The following is a 17,949-nucleotide window of genomic DNA, read 5'->3' as shown; positions in this document are numbered from 1 at the left end:
TAAATATTGATAATAACATTAAATTTTTAAAATATAAATTATTAATAAAAAAAATTTTATATAAATTATTAATTAAAATATATAAATTTAAACAGATTAAGTATTTTTAAGGTAATAGTAATAAGGTTTGATACAAATTTAGATATTAAGAATATTAGGTAATTTTTGCCCCATCATAAAACGAACTGCCGTCTTTCTTCTCAAACAAAGAAGTCACGTGAGAATGATTTGAAACAAAAGAGGACCACGTGCCGCTCTATTTTGAACCTAGAGAACCCCCAAGAAAAAAATACGTTTGTTGCTGTCTCCGTGTGTGTGTGTCTCTCTGAATCGAAGCCATGGAAGCGATACTGGTAGACTGTGTAAACAACAGTCTCCGCCATTTCATGTACCGGAACGCCATTTTCATGTGCGAGCGTCTCTGTGCCGAGTTCCCCTCTGAGGTACTATTCCCCTTGAAAATTCAAATTTTCCTGTTTCTTTTTTTTTTTTAATCAAACATTTTTTGGGGGCATTATGTTTGGCCACTGAGAAACCGCAGGAAAATAAAACGGAAATTTTCCCCTAATGAACAGTTGACAGATGCGTATTTTCACTTCTTGTGCTTCTTATTCTTACTGTTTATCTGCAAAACAAAAAAGGAGCATAATTTTTAACCAATAAGATTGGTTTCTGCAGCGTTTTTAATAAATTTGGCTATTTATGCTGGTAATTAATTTAGAAAATTTTCATTTTGTTATGAAGCATTTTTCATTTGTAGCACAAGCATCGTAGTTAGCTTGTTTAAACTTCCCTCTTTTAGATTTATGAAGAACAGAAACTATTGCAAACGCTGGTCATATTTATTTATAGTAATGGCTGTAGAAGACTAGAAGCATGGCTAGATCCCTTTACAGCTAGGAAGTCAAAATTTCAGGACAAGTATGACATCAAAGGGACTAAGGTTATTTGGATTTTTTGGATTTCAAATGTTAGATTTAAATTTAGAATTTGAAATTCATAAATTTAAAAATCTTTTATTTGGCTAATAAAAAGAATTTCTATGAGAGGGTTTAGAAGTTGTGATATCATACATTTTATTGTAGTGAGATTTGAAATAACAAAGTAAAAGTAGTTATTTTAAATCTTGAAGTTTTAGGCTTATCATGAATGCATTACCTTGGACCAAATCTAAATTATTTAGAATATCCAAACAATGTATGTAGTCCAGATCCAAATCCATGGGGCAAATCCCTCAATCCAAACATGGATTCTAAGTGGCCCTTTGTTGTTTGGAAATTTAGGGAAAAAGAAAAGTGTAAGAACCGAAAATATTCAAATCTTTGGTAAAATTTGCAATGATAGCCAGTCTTTTTAATCAATTATATATACAAAGTCTTTCACATTGGTGTTGTTTATAGCCAAACATGTAACTTGAGGAGTATAGGGCAAAAACTCCCAATTTGTTGAGGTGATATATATATTTTATTTATAAAAGTTTGATTAAGCGTATTTAAGGGTAGAAAATGCAATGAAAAGATCATTATTTTTCTTTTCCTACTATTTTAATTTAAATTTTAAACAATATTTTTTTTACAAGGGAACACTTTAAATATCAAATGAACATATGAAAATTTTTTTATAGAACATGTCTAATTAGCAATATGAGAATTTTGTGTCATGCTTTTTTGAAATTTGAAATCAATGTGTATAATTGGCAAAGTTAAAAAGATTGGCGGTAATTATAAATTCAACCAAAGGTTTGATTTGTTTGGTCATTAACACCACCGCCACCGCCCCCCCCTCCCCAACCAAAAAAAAAAAGGTTTCGTTGTAGCTAAGCAGAGGCACTGCACTATGTGCTTTTTTCACATTCAGTTGCAATTATTTTATCATTAATTTGACATTTTACTGCACTAATTTTGTGTTTATTAGAGTTGACTAACTCTTTTAAGTTATAAAATTTTGGGTGAGTTGAGAAACCACAGAAGTTTCCCTGGATGATTTTCTTGACAGGATGCTTACTTCACTGCAGCATTAAGCAAGCTTGGTAATGTAACTTTCGGAAGATAACCAAGCAAAATTGAATTTTATTTTTTAGTTGATTTTAAATGTTCATTTGTGACTCATTTTGGGAATGACATCTACTAATATATTACACTAATATTATTCATCAAATATTTGTGCTCTTTGTGTATTTTAGTCCTTATTTTTGCTGAATGATTATGTTATCATAAGGAAAGACGCTGTTCTATTTCTATACAAGAAAACCTCTCTCATTTGTTTTGCTTTTCATTCTACTTAGTTTGTCTGACTCAATGATTAATTTCTCTCATGTGCAGACAAATTTACAATTGTTGGCTGGATGCTATTTGCAAAATAATCAAGCTTGCTCTGCATATCATATTCTAAAAGGTGATATAAGTTTTTCTTGTTACCATTTTTCAGCTTTTTGGTGACTTCCAGTGATCTTGGCTGCATCAAATCATTGATTTTTCCTGTTTGGATTTATCGGTTTTTTTTTTTTTGGAATTTATTCATATAAGTGTTGCTTATTTATGCATCTTTCTTCTTCTTTGTCCGTTATTACTTGAAGGCACACAAAAGGCTCAATCCCGCTACTTGTTTGCGATATCATGCTTTCAGATGAATCTCCTAAATGAAGCTGAAACAGCATTATGTCCTGCTAATGAGCCTAATGCTGAGGTATATATGAGATTGTTCATACAGAAAACATTCGTGTCATTTCCCATTTGTAAACTGTACTTTCCTCAAAAGGAATTAAAGATCTTTAATTTAATTTTTAAATTGTCTAATAAATTTATATAAAGATAAAAAAATTCCGCATAGTTTAATTGTTTTCACAAGAAGTCCATGGTATGAATTTAAGATCTCGATATGTTTGAAGCCTTGAAATTTATTATTGCCCTATGCGTGGTTTTAGTTTGTGCTTGCTGACATCCTTTCCTAGATGAGCAACACTTGCTCATTTTTGTGTCTCTTTTCTGTGCAGGTTCCAAATAATGCAGCTGGGCATTACCTTCTTGGGCTTATTCACAGGTTTTTCACTCTATTCTTATAGAGAAGTGTTATAACCCCCATAATTCTAGAGTTTAAGTGCAAGTTATAGACACCCTTATTGGGTTGTCCTTGTTACTGCATCCATTTTCTTTCTGAAGGTGGCTTAAACTTCCTCTTTAATTTGTAGACTTGTATTTACATGTAACACAAAAAAGAAAAGGAAGAAAGATAAGTAACACAGCACTTTTCCTTTTTGTTGCCTCTGAAATATTTCTTCAGCCAGTGTTGCTACTTAAGATTTTTACTGGTCACTGAGATCTCATTGTTGTTGAACTATTTGTTTTCTTTTTAGAAGCTATAGAACAATAGTGCATCCAGCATCCTGCAAAACCTTATAAAGCAAAAGTTCTTTTCTTAGCTGTTTCTTTATCCCTTTGTCAAACAAAATGTTATGGGCATAGCATCATGTTTGAATATCTGAACCAGTTTAATTGTTGACAATCGTTATTTATTTATTTATTTTATTTAGTGATATATTCATATGCTATCACTTTTTAGATCATAATGTCATATATTGATATATCAGATCCTCATCCATCAAAAGTTTATTTGGCTCAGTTATACTGATAGACGGAAAAGTGCCATTCATAACTTCAAGCAGGCTTTGGCTATAGATCCTTTACTGTGGGCTGCATACGAGGAGCTGTGTGTATTAGGTCTGTTCAACAAACACCACATGGCTCTATTCTCTTTTCTGTCCTGTGTCCAGCATTCTGAATCAGAAAAGTCTTTCTAGTTGAGAAATATAGTTTCATTTTCTTAGTGCATATATGTTTTTTCCCCATGTAATTTAAGTAAAATTCTATCATGTTTTATTTATATTCTAATTGATTTAAGTAAAAGCCTTCCCTTTTTGAATGTTCTAGGTGCTGCTGAAGAGGCAACTGCATTTTTTGGTGATTCGGCTGCTCTTTGCATTCAAAAGCAGAACATAAACCATGCATCAGCTTCCCAAAACATGCATATCTCCAATGAGGACTGCAGTTTACTCTCCACTAGAAACTTTGGCTCAGAAGATCTTAGTCCAAGGCAGTTGAAGCGCACTCAAGGCGATAACCTTAAAGGTATTCCTGGAGCTGCAACATTAGGAGCTGTCTATCAACCTACTAATGGTGGTCTTCCAAACTTACCATTATATAATACTCCTTCAACAATGGCCACACAGGTATGACAGAATGAATTATGTCAAATCATGGGTTAATGGTAGGCTTACAGAGATTTGCATTTTGTTTTCAATGTTTACTCTAGGTCAAGTTAGTATGTTATCCTTTGCATTGAAACAATGACCAACTTGCTTCTAATCTTTATAGAGAATGCCCAATCTTTTATTAATTTGGACAACAGTATGTCATAGACTTTGATTTCTTTAGTTTGGTTTTGTTTTCAAAGGCTTATATTCATTTGACTGAACCAACATTTTGCAGTTTTCAGGTGTTGTGCCACCACCTTTATGTAGGAATGCACAGCTAAATGCTCCAAATACTAGCATGCTCATTACTGATAACTCTCCGAAGTCAATTGTGAACTCTAATATTCAAGCCCCTCGAAGGAAATTTGTTGATGAGGGGAAATTACGGAAGGTTAAAACTTGCACATTTCTCTGCCCCCTTCCAATATATCTTCTGATCCTAAGTTTTTATGTTTTTAATATGTTTGCCTTGATTAGAAATTTTAATAATTTTTTGAATTCCAAATAGCATAATGTTGCATATCTTGTCTCTCATGCTTTGAGATAATGCATAAGGCACAAAACTAGAAGTTTGTGCAAACTGTTAGAATGTTGGTGTTTCTTGAGTGGGAAGAATCCTGTGCTAACCATCTATATCTAGTTTGTGAAACTTGTGATTAATTTGACTTTTCTTTTCTTTTTCCTTTCCATATCTCTATTTAAGTTTCCCTAACTTGTTTTCAGATTTCTGGGAGGTTGTTTTCTGATTCTGGCGCTAGACGAAGTACAAGAATTGCGGCTGAAGCAGGGGCGAACTCAAATGCAAATGCCACATTAGTGGCAGCGAATGGAATTAGCAACTCTTCTAAATATCTTGGTGGTTCTAAATTAAGCTCTATGGCACTGAGATCTGTGACAATTCGTAAAGGACAGTCGTGGAGCAATGAAAATTGGGATGAAGGTAATGATTCTCCTTGCATTTCACCAATTTGAGGATTTATGCTTCTGTATTATTATTGAAGAAGGCTGGAAATTTCTTTGGCAAAATTGTAATAGGATGAGAAAATGAGTTTTGTTTGTGGTGACCATAAGTCATCCTAGACCCCTAGTTAATTTAATTCACACCTGCACAAAACCCTCTCAAGTACTACAGAAGATGGCTTTTCTCTGATGTTTCATGCACTGTAAGTTGCATGTCTAAGTTTAGCTGGCCAACTAAGCAATCAATATAAACTAACATGGAAATTAAAGAATGACTGGCTGATCCTTTCAGTATGAGTTGAGTACTTTGCATTGCCTGGTGTTATGGAAAGTTCATATTCCTAATTAGTAGATTTATATATTCCTAATTAGTATAAGATTTATATTTTTTGGGATAAAGGCTTAGTTGTGTTGAGTTAAGATTTATATTCTTAAATAGATATGATTTGTATTCCTAGCTTGTTTTATTTGTGTTTGTTCAATCTTCAATGCACTAATTTCATAGGATCTCCTTGCTTTTGTAACTGTTATTTTTATTTTTTCCTTCCATAATACTCCTTTCTTGCTTGTAACTTCTCAATTACTATTTATCCAAGTTTTTAAAAAGAATTTAAATTTTATCTTTGTTAAGGGATACACAATGAGACGTTTGATGATTCACATGCTAATGTTACAATAACAAATTATACTTCATCACCCTTTGGTGATGCTAGATCTCTTGAAACTGAAGGAGCATCTATGCCAGTTAGTGGAGCTATCATGAGTGCCTCAAGGGTTTTAAGCGGTGCTTCAGAAATATTAGGCCTCTTGAGAATACTTGGGGATGGCTACAGACTTTCCTGCTTGTACAGGTGCCAGGTATAAAATATCGGTTGCTGAAAAAACATTAGTTAGTAATCTTATTTCCTGGGCTTATGATTGTCTCAGCTGCTTCTTGCTATCACAGGATGCACTGGATATCTATATGAAACTACCGCACAAGCATTATAATACAGGCTGGGTTCTTTCCCAGGTTATAACAGCTGTTATGCTTTAATCCTGTTCTATTCCCCTGGATATTTTTTGTGTAAAAACATGAAACTTTGTTCAAATCAATTACCTTTCTGTAATTTAATAGATTGTTGTCCTTTTCTTTTTGATTTCTTTAGAACTCAATTCTGTTTCTCCATTTTATTATTTTGTTATAACATCATGATGGAACCACTGCTACAGCTTCTTCATTTTCTTCTCTCCCTCCATTTTCATTCATTGCTTCCCCAAATGATTTTAGTACTATAATGTCATCTTATCTGCATGTGATGTGTTGCTTGACATGTTAATTGGCATGTTCATATGCAGGTTGGAAAAGCATATTTCGAGTTAGTAGATTATCTAGAATCTGCTAGTTTTTTCAGTCTTGCCCGTCAAGCATCGCCTTACAGTTTAGAAGGATCTGATATATATTCTACCGTTCTATATGTGAGTTCTGTTTATCCTTTTTCCTCAAGAGCTTATGTTAGTATAGCTGTTGTTATTTTGATTCTATCTCTGCCTCGTTCAGGGGAAGACAATAAAGTCAGTACTCTAATTGAAATTGGTTCACAGTGGTCATTCCTTGTGCCTTAACTATAGCGAACAAAACATGCTTAACACAGCATGTTGTATTTACTTTGGCTTAATGCTTGCTGCCACCAATCCCCAACCCCACCCCCTTTCTCCTCTCCTGTACCTTCCCTGCTGCACCGCTATAGCTTGTCACTGATGTGACATTCTTATACTGTAAGGGGATACCTGCTGTGTGGTCTCTGCCAACCATTGAAAATCCAGATGATAATGAATTTTTTATCCTATAAAACTCTCTTTAAGCAGTTATCTTCAGTTTGATGCTTGATGCTGGGAGTACTGCTATTTCCTGTGTATCAATTACTTGCTTCATCAGAAACTGTTCTTACATTTGTTGCAGCATTTAAAGGAGGACATGAAGTTAAGTTACTTGGCTCAAGAACTGATATCAACTGACCGCTTAGCTCCTCAATCTTGGTAGGTCATGTCAAGTAAATCCCTCCTATCTCAAAAACCCATGTTCAATATTACTAGCTTCAGTACTGCTTGTTGACTGGCTGCATCAGTGACTTCATTGTGCAACTTGTAGAAGTTTAATGATCATCATTTTTTGTTGATTTTTTTTTTTTTTTTTTTTGGTCTTTGAATGGACATGCAGGTGTGCCATGGGAAATTGCTATAGTCTGCAAAAAGACCACGAAACTGCTCTAAAAAGTTTTCAGCGGGCTGTGCAGCTTAATTCAAGATTTGCATATGCACACACTCTTTGTGGTCATGAGTAAGTCACTTTCTCTTCCACTCCCCAAACAATCATGATCCAACTAATCTGTGAAATTTTTGAAGGGTAGAATTTTATGTGTTTTAACATTTGATTTGTGTTTATTATATATTTTCTGACAATTAAATTTCTGCTGCAGATATGTAGCTTTGGAGGATTTTGAGAATGGAATTAAGAGTTACCTGAGTGCTTTACGGATTGATGCTAGACATTATAACTCCTGGTATGGGCTGGGGATGCTTTATCTTCGGCAAGAGAAGTTTGAGTTTTCTGAGCTTCACTTCCGGATGGCTTTCCAAATAAGTCCACATTCTTCTGTTATAATGTCTTATCTTGGGACAGCTTTGCACGCTTTAAAGGTCCTGCCACTTGGTATATTAGTTTTTATATTTTGGAATACGTAACTAATGATCATCTGCAGCTGTCTGAAATTATTTTTATATTATATGACAGAAAAATGAGGAAGCTCTGGAGATGATGGAGAGGGCAATTTTAGCTGATAAGAAGAATCCTCTTCCCTTGTATCAAAAGGCTAATATACTTGTGAGCTTGGAAAGTTTTGATGAAGCTCTTGAAGTTCTAGAAGAGCTCAAAGAGTATGCCCCTCGTGAAAGCAGTGTATATGCTTTGATGGGTAAGATCTATAAGAGGCGTAATATGCATGACAAGGCAATGCTTCATTTTGGTCTTGCTTTGGATTTGAAACCTTCTGCAACTGATGTTGCTACAATTAAGGTGATTGGCTTATTTCAATTCAATTCTTAGTGTAATTGAAATTATTTATTGAAGCATATGTAGCTTACTTAGAAACTGGTCCTGGTCTTTATTTTTTAAGGAATGTGTTGGTCAGAGCATGAAATTTTTAGGTTGGAAAATGTTTACCCTGTGTATTTGTCTCTGCATTAAACTAAACTGGGTGACGCTTTATATGCAGTTATTATGGATAAATTTTGACAACTGTCCCTGAACTTATCTAATTGTAACATTACAGTCTCTCAACTTGAAAATGTAACATAAAACCCTATCCCTCTAATCTCCAATTACTAGTTTTTCATTTTAACTATGACCTGGACAGTTCCAGCATGGAGCTTAGTCATTATTTCTCTTTTTTCTCTCAGGCCATATGTAAATTGAATCATTCTTCTCTCTATAGATAGAATAATTTTTCTCGTATAAAGAGAATAATTTTACACTTTGTATAAGAGAGGAGAGAGAAATGTTGACTAAACACCATGCGAGAGTTATTCACATCAATTTCTAATTGAAAAATCAGTAATTGAAAATCAGAGAGATTTTGCTGTGCAAAATTTAAAAGTTTAGGAGGTTTTATGTTACATTTTAAAGTTAAAGGACTGTAGTGTTACAACTATATAAGTTATGGGACAGTTGTTAAAATTTATCCTAGTTATTATGGTTGCATTTATTATGGAATGTGCTTCTTTTTTTGGCTTTTATTTTAGTGCAGTGTTATATTCTGTTCAACATTTTAATTTCTTTTATATTTCCAGCAGACTGCTATTGAAAAGCTTCATGTACCAGATGAAATCGAAGATACCTTGTAGATTTTTTAGTTTTGTAAACACAGAAGAGAGCATGAAGCATTTTCAAGCACATACTTTTGGCCCCAAGGACATCCCATGCTTGTGCTTTCGACCAATGGTGAATAAATTGCTTCATCCTTGATGCTTTTTTTTTTTTTTTGGTGGGATGCCCCTTCCAATGGGCAGGCCTTGTACAGGTGACCTCCGTTCATGGATGATTAATGTGCTGACCGAAAACCTGAGCTGACAAAGGCCCTGGAAACTGCCACAATTTTACCATAGATGTGTCATTATATCAGGAGTAAATGATTGTATAATTCATTTGTAGCTGTTTATAGTCGTATGTTATTGTTCATCTATGATCTTTTTGCTTGAAATTAATGGTTACCTCACAGGTTCTGGCTCACGGCCAGATTTTTTTAACCTCCCATAGAATCCTTGAGAAACTGAAATTGTAACAAGGTTGAAATCATTGAATTTCTGTTGATGCTTTGGATAGGAAGGTTCTGAATTTATGATCTCTTAATCGGAAATATACTCTAAATTCATAGTGTTTGGATATCATAATTAAAAATTTTCTTAGCATCTAGATTGGCAATTAGATTGGAACCGAAAACATGAATGATGAGTTGACTATAAAGAAACTATAGACCCCATACACGAAATGAATTTGTAGACTTGGAGACATTTATTCATTGCTTTTAACCTGGAGAGCGTCCTCTATGTGCTTTGCCATAGCTTGTATACAAGAATCATACAAAGAAACTATATGGTCAATAGTCTGTCCTTCAATTGGTTTCAGAGTGAAGGACCAGACTACTTCACACCCTTCTTGCTCTTGGCTTCCAAGAGGCAATAATTTGATTGTAGCCATATGCGATTTAAACCCTATACTGTTTTCCTGGAGCGAGTAGCTCAAACACCTTCGATCGGGGTCAATGGCAAGCAGCTTCTCATTTGCCCATATTGTTGTCATTTCTCCTGAACCATCATCAGAGATGGATGTCTTGGCACAGTATCTGATGCAGCCTGGCTGACCTGAGATGCCTTCAATTCCATAACATGTATCTATTGTTCCTGGAAGACACTTGCCGAAGTTGAAGAAGTCCTCCAAGAGAGGCCATATCTGATCGGCCCTGCAGCTGGTTAGCTTGGCACTAACTGCGCCTTCCCACATTTTTTCTGCATCATAATCGGCCATGTCCAATAAATGGAAAATCTGGTGCAGCCAGCGAGCTCTGCAAGAACTTAGCTTTTCTTATATTGTTGGGGGCTTGAATCTTTCTCATGATCTAGATGGGATTGAGAATGCCACCTACCTTGAGTGAGACAACAATGCTTAGTCACGTGAAGTTTTCTGATGGAAAAACAATATTCTGGAAACACACATGGGAATCTCTCGCTGATATATCTTTAATATTAAAAAACTCAATTGCGCTGGCGTGGAGAAAGTCCAGTGGCTATGGTATCTTACAACAACCTGGAAGTCCAGGCTTCGAACCCCGTATTATAACAATTTTTGCTGATGTATTGGATTGAGCCTGCCCATTATTTATTAATATCTGTCCATATCAGAAGAGTAAATTTGAGATGATTTTGTTACAAAATACCCAAATAATAAAATAGTACAAACCTCTGAAACTTAATGTCAAAGGCACTAATATATGGCAATAAGCTTATCACAAGTACCCATCTCGTTAGTTAATTACTGTCTGTCCTGATTTCTTTATCTCCTAGCTTAAAGTTCAATTTCACCTATTATTTGAGAATTTCAATTTAGTTATTTTTATTTTTTTAAATTAGTTTATAAATTTTAATTTAAACTCAATTTTAAACGTATTTTGTATAGTACACTTGTCTATATCGATAACATTCTACTTTTTTTCAAAAGATGTTCAGATCCATAAAAAACTCATGGGTCAATTTCAGTACTTGATCCATCATTATGGTATAATGCTTTCAGAGAAAAGAGCTATATGGCTCATTCTGATATTGAGTTTTTTGGCATGAAATTTAAAAATTGTAAATATCAGGATGGTCCGTATATTGCTCAATAATTGCTCAAGTTTCCTGATAAAAATTTGACGATAAAGCAAATTTAACAATTTCTTGGTATTATCAATTATTTGAGAAACTTTATTTCTCGTGTCTCTAAGTATACCAGTCAGTTTTCAAAGATGCTAAAGAAACAGGCATCTCCTTGAAGAGATGAGTAAACCACAGCTATTCAAGAACAGATAGCTCAGCATCCACCCCCTTTAAAGATTTCCCGTCCAAATAAAAGAATACTCTAAACTGATGCCAGTAATGAGTGTTAGGGTGCTATCTTGATTGAAGAGATTGATGAATAGAAACACATTTGCGGACATGTTAGTAGACAATTTAAAGAATCTGAAAAGTATTATTACACATTTTACAAGAATATTTGAGTTTCACCTCATCGGTCACTGTTTCCTAATCATAATGGACAATTTATCCTTTTCTTGAGTAAAAAAATTAAGAATCTGTTCAGTTAAAAAGGGTAAAGGAAAAACAAGCAAAAGTGAATTTTTATTTTAGTTTATTATCATTTTTTCTAACTTACTTCCACTATTTAGGTTAAATGTATTAAATAATTATATTCTAGTTAGCATTTTATTAAATATTATGAACATAATTGATAATTGAATTTTTTTTTCTTAAATATTTCTTTATTTTTCAGTAGTTTAATATTTGTACATTTAATATTAGAGTATATAATTTTTAGAGTTTAAGGTTTTAATAAATATTTTATTTTAAAAAATTAGAGTTTAAGTTTTTCAAAATATAGATATTATTTTTTTTAAATAAATATGCATTGTAAAAAAACTAAAATATTTTTGTTCGTAAAAAAAATACAACAAAAAACTGAAAGTAGTTTTCAATTTTTAGAAAATAAAAAACATACAATGATATCAAATACATCATATTATATTAATCAAACTAGTAAATTATATAATTTAATAATTTATATATAAATATAATATTTTAAATATATATTATTTAAAAATGTTAAATTTAAATTTAATTTTTAATATTTCAATAAATTTATTTAATATAATATTTTTAACTCTTATCTTGCTTGTACATCATTGTGTGCATGTAAACTCAATTGGATATATATTCTAAAACCCTTTAATTAAGATTCTGTTAATTTCATGAAAAATATTTTTTTAAAAAATATATTTTTTTTATATATTCTTACGTTAAAAAAATGTGTTAATAAAAAGCACTCTTTCTCCTCTCGTTTTTGCAAGCTCTCACTTTTCTATACTCTCAAGGGTTACTGCCGGACTTTTTTGGCCCAGCAAAAGCACTTTGTTCCTTTTATTGGTTTTTGTAGTTGTTTTTTCCTTAATTAATTCTATTACATTTATGAATTCTTTTATGGATTTATTTATTTTTCTCTTTATTTAATGGAGATGGTTTTATATCGGTTTTATTTTATCATCTAAGCAAGATTTCTTAATTTGAAAGAATAATTATTTCTACAATTTCTTAGCCACCTTTTAAGTAATTATGAATATTAAGATAAACATACATGATGCTATTAGTTTGCATATGATAGAGAATTTTTAGTTCAATTTTGATCGAAGATCAATGTGATTCTCATATTTCTACAACATCTTTATATGCAAAGATTAAAAAACAAAAAAAAACTTATATACAAATCTTCATAAGGGGTGTCCTTGAGATTGTCTCTCCCACGTATATACTCCTTTAAACTTCGTTGATGAGTATAAATCTATGAGTAGATTGATGTTCTTTTAACTTTTAGACTTCATCTTCTCTCATTATATTAATGAAATCTCTTTTATCTATGAAAAAAAAAATAGCTTAGTTGAATTCCAGAATGGGCTATTTAACAGCCCAATCTTGACTGGGCTTCAACCCTCTTCTGATGCCCTTGGGCAATTCTAGTTTTTCTAATTTCCTTCATAGATCCCATAAGTAGGCCTGTAAATAGCCCTACCCTCTTAATCATGGGTTCACTCTTAACGGTGCATTGCCATCAAAAAAGAATAACACAAGTGTGTATTCCACATTCTTATTGAGGATTTGCATGTTGTGGAGGTAAGAGTGGCCCAGGTAGACATTATTATTGCAGCTGGAAATTGTAAAAGCCGGCCATTAAAGCAATAGTGCCCACCCTGAAAAGAAAAATCAAGCTTGGAATTGCCAGTGTCTTAAAGCGTATATATATGAATCCACCAACTTATTTATTAATCACAACAACAACATGGTTGCCATGCCTAGCATGCAAAGTTTGCTAAACAGAACACTCAGGACAACCAAGAAATTGACTTAATTATTGCAGCCTTAACTATATGTCTTCTACACGGGCCACCAATAATTTGACCTTCAAATATCTCTAATAATAGTGATAATATTTTTATTTTTTTAGATGCATTGAGCAGGGTATTTTCCGTCTCCGACTCGTTTTATGATTGACAAAAAATTAATCCCCCCGAGTATTAGATGTGCAAAGTGAGATAATTTCTAAATTGTTGACTCGAATATTTGATCAATTCATGAGGTGTAGTGCACGTTCACCACTATATTAAAACTGCTCGAGTATAATTAAATTTTTATTAATGATATATACACATATTATCATTAATGCATTCTTTTATTTATAGATTTTTTTTATCTAACTTCAGTTCGTCAAGTGAAATTCACTTATTAAATATATGAATTTCACATATTTATATCTTATGTTCATAATATACCAAGTAACAATAATTTTTCTCTATTGAAAAGTCGCTCTTAACAACCAAGTTGTTTTTTTATTAAATTCTGATGCCTCTCATTTGTACCCTTTTTCTTTGTTGTCCAATTGTTAAGGTTGTAATTACACACTCAACTTAGGGTGCCGTGTGCAGACCAATTCATATTGTAATAATGTTATAGCTTGGTATACATTCTGTCGTTTTCAAGTATTGTTTATATATATATATATATATATTATTGAAAAGCACCTTCAGATTTTTTTTTTCTAAAATTCATTTAAGTCTAATTGTTAAATATTTTAATTTTAGTGATTAATTTTATTAATGTCTAAAATTTTCTTCCAAATTTAACATTTAAATTTAATTTTACCATTACTTATGAAAATAAATAAAATATAAAAGCCAAAAAAATATAATTTTTTGTAGCATAAAAAATTATATTTTTTTATTTTATTCATATGGAGACAAAATTTTAAGTTATTATTTATTATAATAATTATAAACTATTATTTTAAAGAAATAATTAATTTAAAAATATCCCTATGCACATCCAAACTCTCAAAACTTAAAATGCAATTGTTTTATGACACTTTAACTCTTTAATAGGGTATTATTATAAAGTTGATATTTTTAATATCGTGTAAACTCTCAATTTCTTGAACAATAAATTCAATAATTATATGATAGAATTGTTTATTTTTAGTTGAATTTTAAATCCAAAGGCATGCATGTAACACCCCTGATTTTTTATATATTATTATTGGGCTTCGTGTAGGTATCCTCAATTCGCGGAAATTCGACAGTTGTCCGGATCTGTGAATTTACGCCGCATGCACTACCACTGGAAAAGTCTCCGAATTGGATCGAGGTTTTGGCTACCCCACCATTGTCAGCATCCCGAGCGTTGCTCAAGTCGAATCGCAAAGGTAAACCCAACCTTTCTTTTCGTAATTTTCTAGTGCTTAAATAGGATTGAAAATCCATAAAATATTCAGGTAGCTTAGAAAATTACGATTCTTTTTGCAATAGCTTAGTAATATTTCTAAGGACCGCGGGGCAGAGTTTTATAATTTTTAGAGCTTATTTGAGCAGTTTTTGCAAAAATGATCAATAATAAGGACTAAATTGAAATTTTGCGTATTGTGATGGGTGATTGATTTGATGGGCCCAGGAGAGGCTGTGTGATATGATTGAACTGTTGATATATGGATTGTGAATATAGAAGTGCGTTTTTTAGCCCTTTTGCAGGTTGGGTAGGTCCTAGGTACAGGGGAGACTCTGCCGGATTTTCGGCACGACTTAGGACGTACTTGATCTTTTTCTTTGTTTGTATTGAGTCAAATTTATTAAATAGATGTAATGTAATTGTCAGGTGAGCCGGGACAGCCTTCTTCCTCCGCCCAGCCGCCACAGTAATTTGTCGTCAAGTTTGTGAGTAAAATATTAATTTTAATTGTAATTTCGATATTATTATATGTTCAGCATGCCCATGCATCACTTATATGCATATATTTATGTAGTTAAACTCTAGGCACGAATTATGTTGCATTCATAACTGTTAATGTGCCATGAATGTTGTTGTGGTAATTTGGAGCAGTGTGCGTGCGTTGGCGTGCGTGTGATGTGGTGTGGACTATGGATAGGACGGGCGACACGCTTGAGTAATTGGGACCCGATCCTTCGAGGGGTAGTCACGGCTTGAGTAATCTGGGACCCTCGATTTGGTTATTAAGTGGAAGTCCGAGCTTGAGTAATTACCGGCACCAGTTGGATTTAAGAGAGTCGTATAGGGATCGGCCCCATATGTTATGATTGATACTACAGGGTGTGTGAGTGCTCCAAATTTCCTTTTTGATGTTATGATGTGAAAATGATGTGGATGTTGCATTTCACTCTACAGGGTGCATTAGTTTTAGATAGTTATAGAGATTATGGTTAAAATTGATATTTTACTCTCTGAGTCGAACGCTCACTCCTGTTCAAAAATTTTTACAGGCCGCAGGAGGATATTTTATTCTGGGTTAACCTGCTTTTATACTTCGCAGGTTGTTTATCGATATTTGTGTAATTTTATTTACTCCTAGAATTTCCGCATGTGTTAGCAGTAATTATTTGAATTTGGTCTGTAATATTATTATCATGTTGGACCTGTAAACTTAATATTTTAAGTCTGTTTTGATGGATTGGATGAGGGAGCTGAGCTCCCATTTATTATTATGTTGATGAGTATGTGGAGGGTGAGCTGAGCTCCCCAATGGATTGTTTATTGTGTTTACAGGTCGGGTGAGTCAAAAACTCCCCGTTGGTAAGTCCATTTTATGGCCGGACTCTGTCCGTTTGTTTTCTTGAAATTGGGCCCAAATGGGCCTCAGCATTGGGTAAATGAACAGTTAGGCTTACTACGGGCCTCGGGGGCTTTAGGCTGGCCCAGGTCCTAGTGCCGGTCCGGCCCATAGGTTGGGTCGTGACAAATGTGGTATCAGAGCTTAGGCTCCAGATTCATAGGGAAAAATTATCTAAGTGTTGGGAAGAGTCTACTAGGAGTCACATGCGGAGTATAGGATTCTGTTTCGTCTTTTCCTGTAATTCTTTGTTTCTAGATTCTACGTTATACCTCGGGAAATATAAGATTACCTCAGTTAGTGTCTTGATTTTCGTGGAGTACACAGAAATGTGAAATAGAGTTAGTAGACATGTGAGATCTATCATGAGGATACGTACTCCAAGAAATGTTATATTTTTGTCAGTATGGGTTTAAATGGTGTGCCCATTTCCTGTAAGACACGAGTACATAAAAGTGAGTCTTAAAAGTACAGTTGCCCTAGATAAGGATGAGGATACCATCATCGGCAACCATCGTAGATGACCCATGTAATAAGTTTGTGATAATAGAAGATTCAGGAGAGATAAGAAATTAGGAGACCTAGTCTGTCAGGACGTATCGTAGTAACTATACAATATTCTCGATGTCTGCTCTGTAAGCTGCAGATTACAGTACCGACATGAGATTATTGTGTAGAGCTGCGTGCATCCCCGTGGTGCTCCATAATGAGGGTGTTTGAGATGGCTTCGCTTTGGTACGCTTATGCGAACATAGTTCTATATTTGCAGAGGAGTTGGGAACTCCTGGCTAAGAGTTTAGAGTTAGAATATTGAAAGGTCACAGTTGGGTGATAACTAGAGTCAGTGACTCAGTTACCCCAGCATGAGCTAGAGTTTCATCAAGAGTTGCCATCAGACCAGAGGTTTCGGACTAGTTGCAAAGTAAAGGTGACACTTATAGAGTGAGAATAGTATACCTTGTGTGTATCAGTATGGAATAAAGTACAACTCTACTACCTAGAGAAGGTCGAAACTATGAATTAATGATTTATAGAGCTATGATATGATAAAAGAGTCATTAACTTGACATGGTTACGCAAGGTGGTAGATGTAGTACCTTTGTTGCGACAAGTTAGGATATAGTCATATCTTTCGTAATGGATCAAGGTTATTAACGATAATGATGACTTATGGAATAGTGTCTCAGATGGGACTGTAGAGTGTGGTAGAGAGTAGTTGGCTCGGGTATCCTGGAGAGGATACAAGTTCCATTATAGGAATCATATATAATCAGATCACGATGGATGTAAATCCTTTGAATTGGATGACGGGTTTGGGTGCCCGAAATCTTAAGTTTTGGAATTGAGTAAACATGGAAAATAATAATAATAATAATAATAATAAAAATAATAATAAATAAAATTACTGCAGAATCAGTTCTCGAGGTATTAAGGGTATTATGTAAGTTAAAGGATAAGAATAGAGATCATACAATAAAAGTATGATCAGTAATTTCTTTGAGTTCCTTTCTAATTTCAAATTATTCAAAACAATAGTATAATCTAATTATAATAGTGTTAAGAGTAATAAATTAGCGAAGATAAATCACAGAAGGCCAATGGATAAAGAAAGTGCAGAATGAAAGTTTGGGCAATTGATTGCAGATGCAATATAATCTAAATGCTAGTGGAAGTACTAGCTAGAGTGGTCAAAGGACCAAATTTGAGTAGCACAGACATATGATAACGCGATAGAGACTCTGAAAGATATAGTTAGCAAGTACAGCTATTATGTTAGGAAGAAGAATGG

General features: G+C 33.5%; 2 protein-coding genes and 1 long non-coding RNA gene across 9 annotated transcripts; 2 read left to right on the top strand and 1 right to left on the bottom strand.

The window, feature by feature from the left end:
- The first annotated feature begins 260 nt into the window (after window positions 1-260).
- LOC110641776 (cell division cycle protein 27 homolog B-like) lies at window positions 261-9,603 on the top strand. 7 transcript variants are annotated; one of them, XM_058146023.1, is made up of 16 exons: window positions 261-443; window positions 2,322-2,394; window positions 2,576-2,685; window positions 2,993-3,039; window positions 3,619-3,716; window positions 3,927-4,225; window positions 4,485-4,640; window positions 4,973-5,189; window positions 5,940-6,067; window positions 6,156-6,221; window positions 6,548-6,667; window positions 7,152-7,228; window positions 7,410-7,529; window positions 7,669-7,888; window positions 7,983-8,264; window positions 9,038-9,603. In XM_058146023.1, exons 1-16 carry the CDS (start codon window positions 339-341, stop codon window positions 9,089-9,091), a joined length of 2,172 nt encoding a protein of 723 aa, XP_058002006.1. In that variant the 5' UTR covers window positions 261-338; the 3' UTR covers window positions 9,092-9,603. The 7 variants fall into 7 exon arrangements, with proteins under 7 accessions (XP_058002006.1, XP_021649310.2, XP_058002010.1 ...); XM_021793618.2 differs by having other exon boundaries at window positions 5,841-6,067; window positions 7,669-7,901; window positions 7,996-8,264; XM_058146021.1 differs by having other exon boundaries at window positions 262-443; window positions 5,841-6,067.
- A 132-nt stretch (window positions 9,604-9,735) lies between these two features.
- On the bottom strand, window positions 9,736-10,399 carry LOC110641770 (uncharacterized). Its single transcript, XM_021793607.2, has one exon. The coding sequence runs from the start codon at window positions 10,269-10,271 to the stop codon at window positions 9,759-9,761; it is 513 nt and encodes a 170-aa protein (XP_021649299.2). The 5' UTR covers window positions 10,272-10,399; the 3' UTR covers window positions 9,736-9,758.
- A 4,611-nt stretch (window positions 10,400-15,010) lies between these two features.
- Window positions 15,011-16,035, top strand: LOC131179084 (uncharacterized). The gene is made up of 2 exons (XR_009148080.1): window positions 15,011-15,249; window positions 15,814-16,035. It is a non-coding gene; the product is annotated as an uncharacterized LOC131179084 (long non-coding RNA).
- Window positions 16,036-17,949: the final 1,914 nt, after the last annotated feature.

Source organism: Hevea brasiliensis, chromosome 4, assembly GCF_030052815.1.
Source record: "Hevea brasiliensis isolate MT/VB/25A 57/8 chromosome 4, ASM3005281v1, whole genome shotgun sequence".
NCBI lineage: Eukaryota > Viridiplantae > Streptophyta > Magnoliopsida > Malpighiales > Euphorbiaceae > Hevea > Hevea brasiliensis.
The sequence above is the reverse complement of the archived record's forward strand: the minus strand, read 5'-3'. Positions and strand labels throughout refer to the sequence as shown.

Bases quoted from the DNA above. Each gene is read 5' to 3' on its own strand.
- LOC110641770 (XM_021793607.2), bottom strand. From the start codon at position 10,271: ATGGCCGATTATGATGCAGAAAAAATGTGGGAAGGCGCAGTTAGTGCC.
- LOC110641776 (XM_021793618.2), top strand. From the start codon at position 339: ATGGAAGCGATACTGGTAGACTGTGTAAACAACAGTCTCCGCCATTTC. The intron at 3,040-3,618 runs GTTTTTCACTCT...TATTTGGCTCAG, and splicing joins CTTCTTGGGCTTATTCACAG to TTATACTGATAGACGGAAAA. The intron at 6,222-6,547 runs GTTATAACAGCT...GTTCATATGCAG, and splicing joins CAGGCTGGGTTCTTTCCCAG to GTTGGAAAAGCATATTTCGA.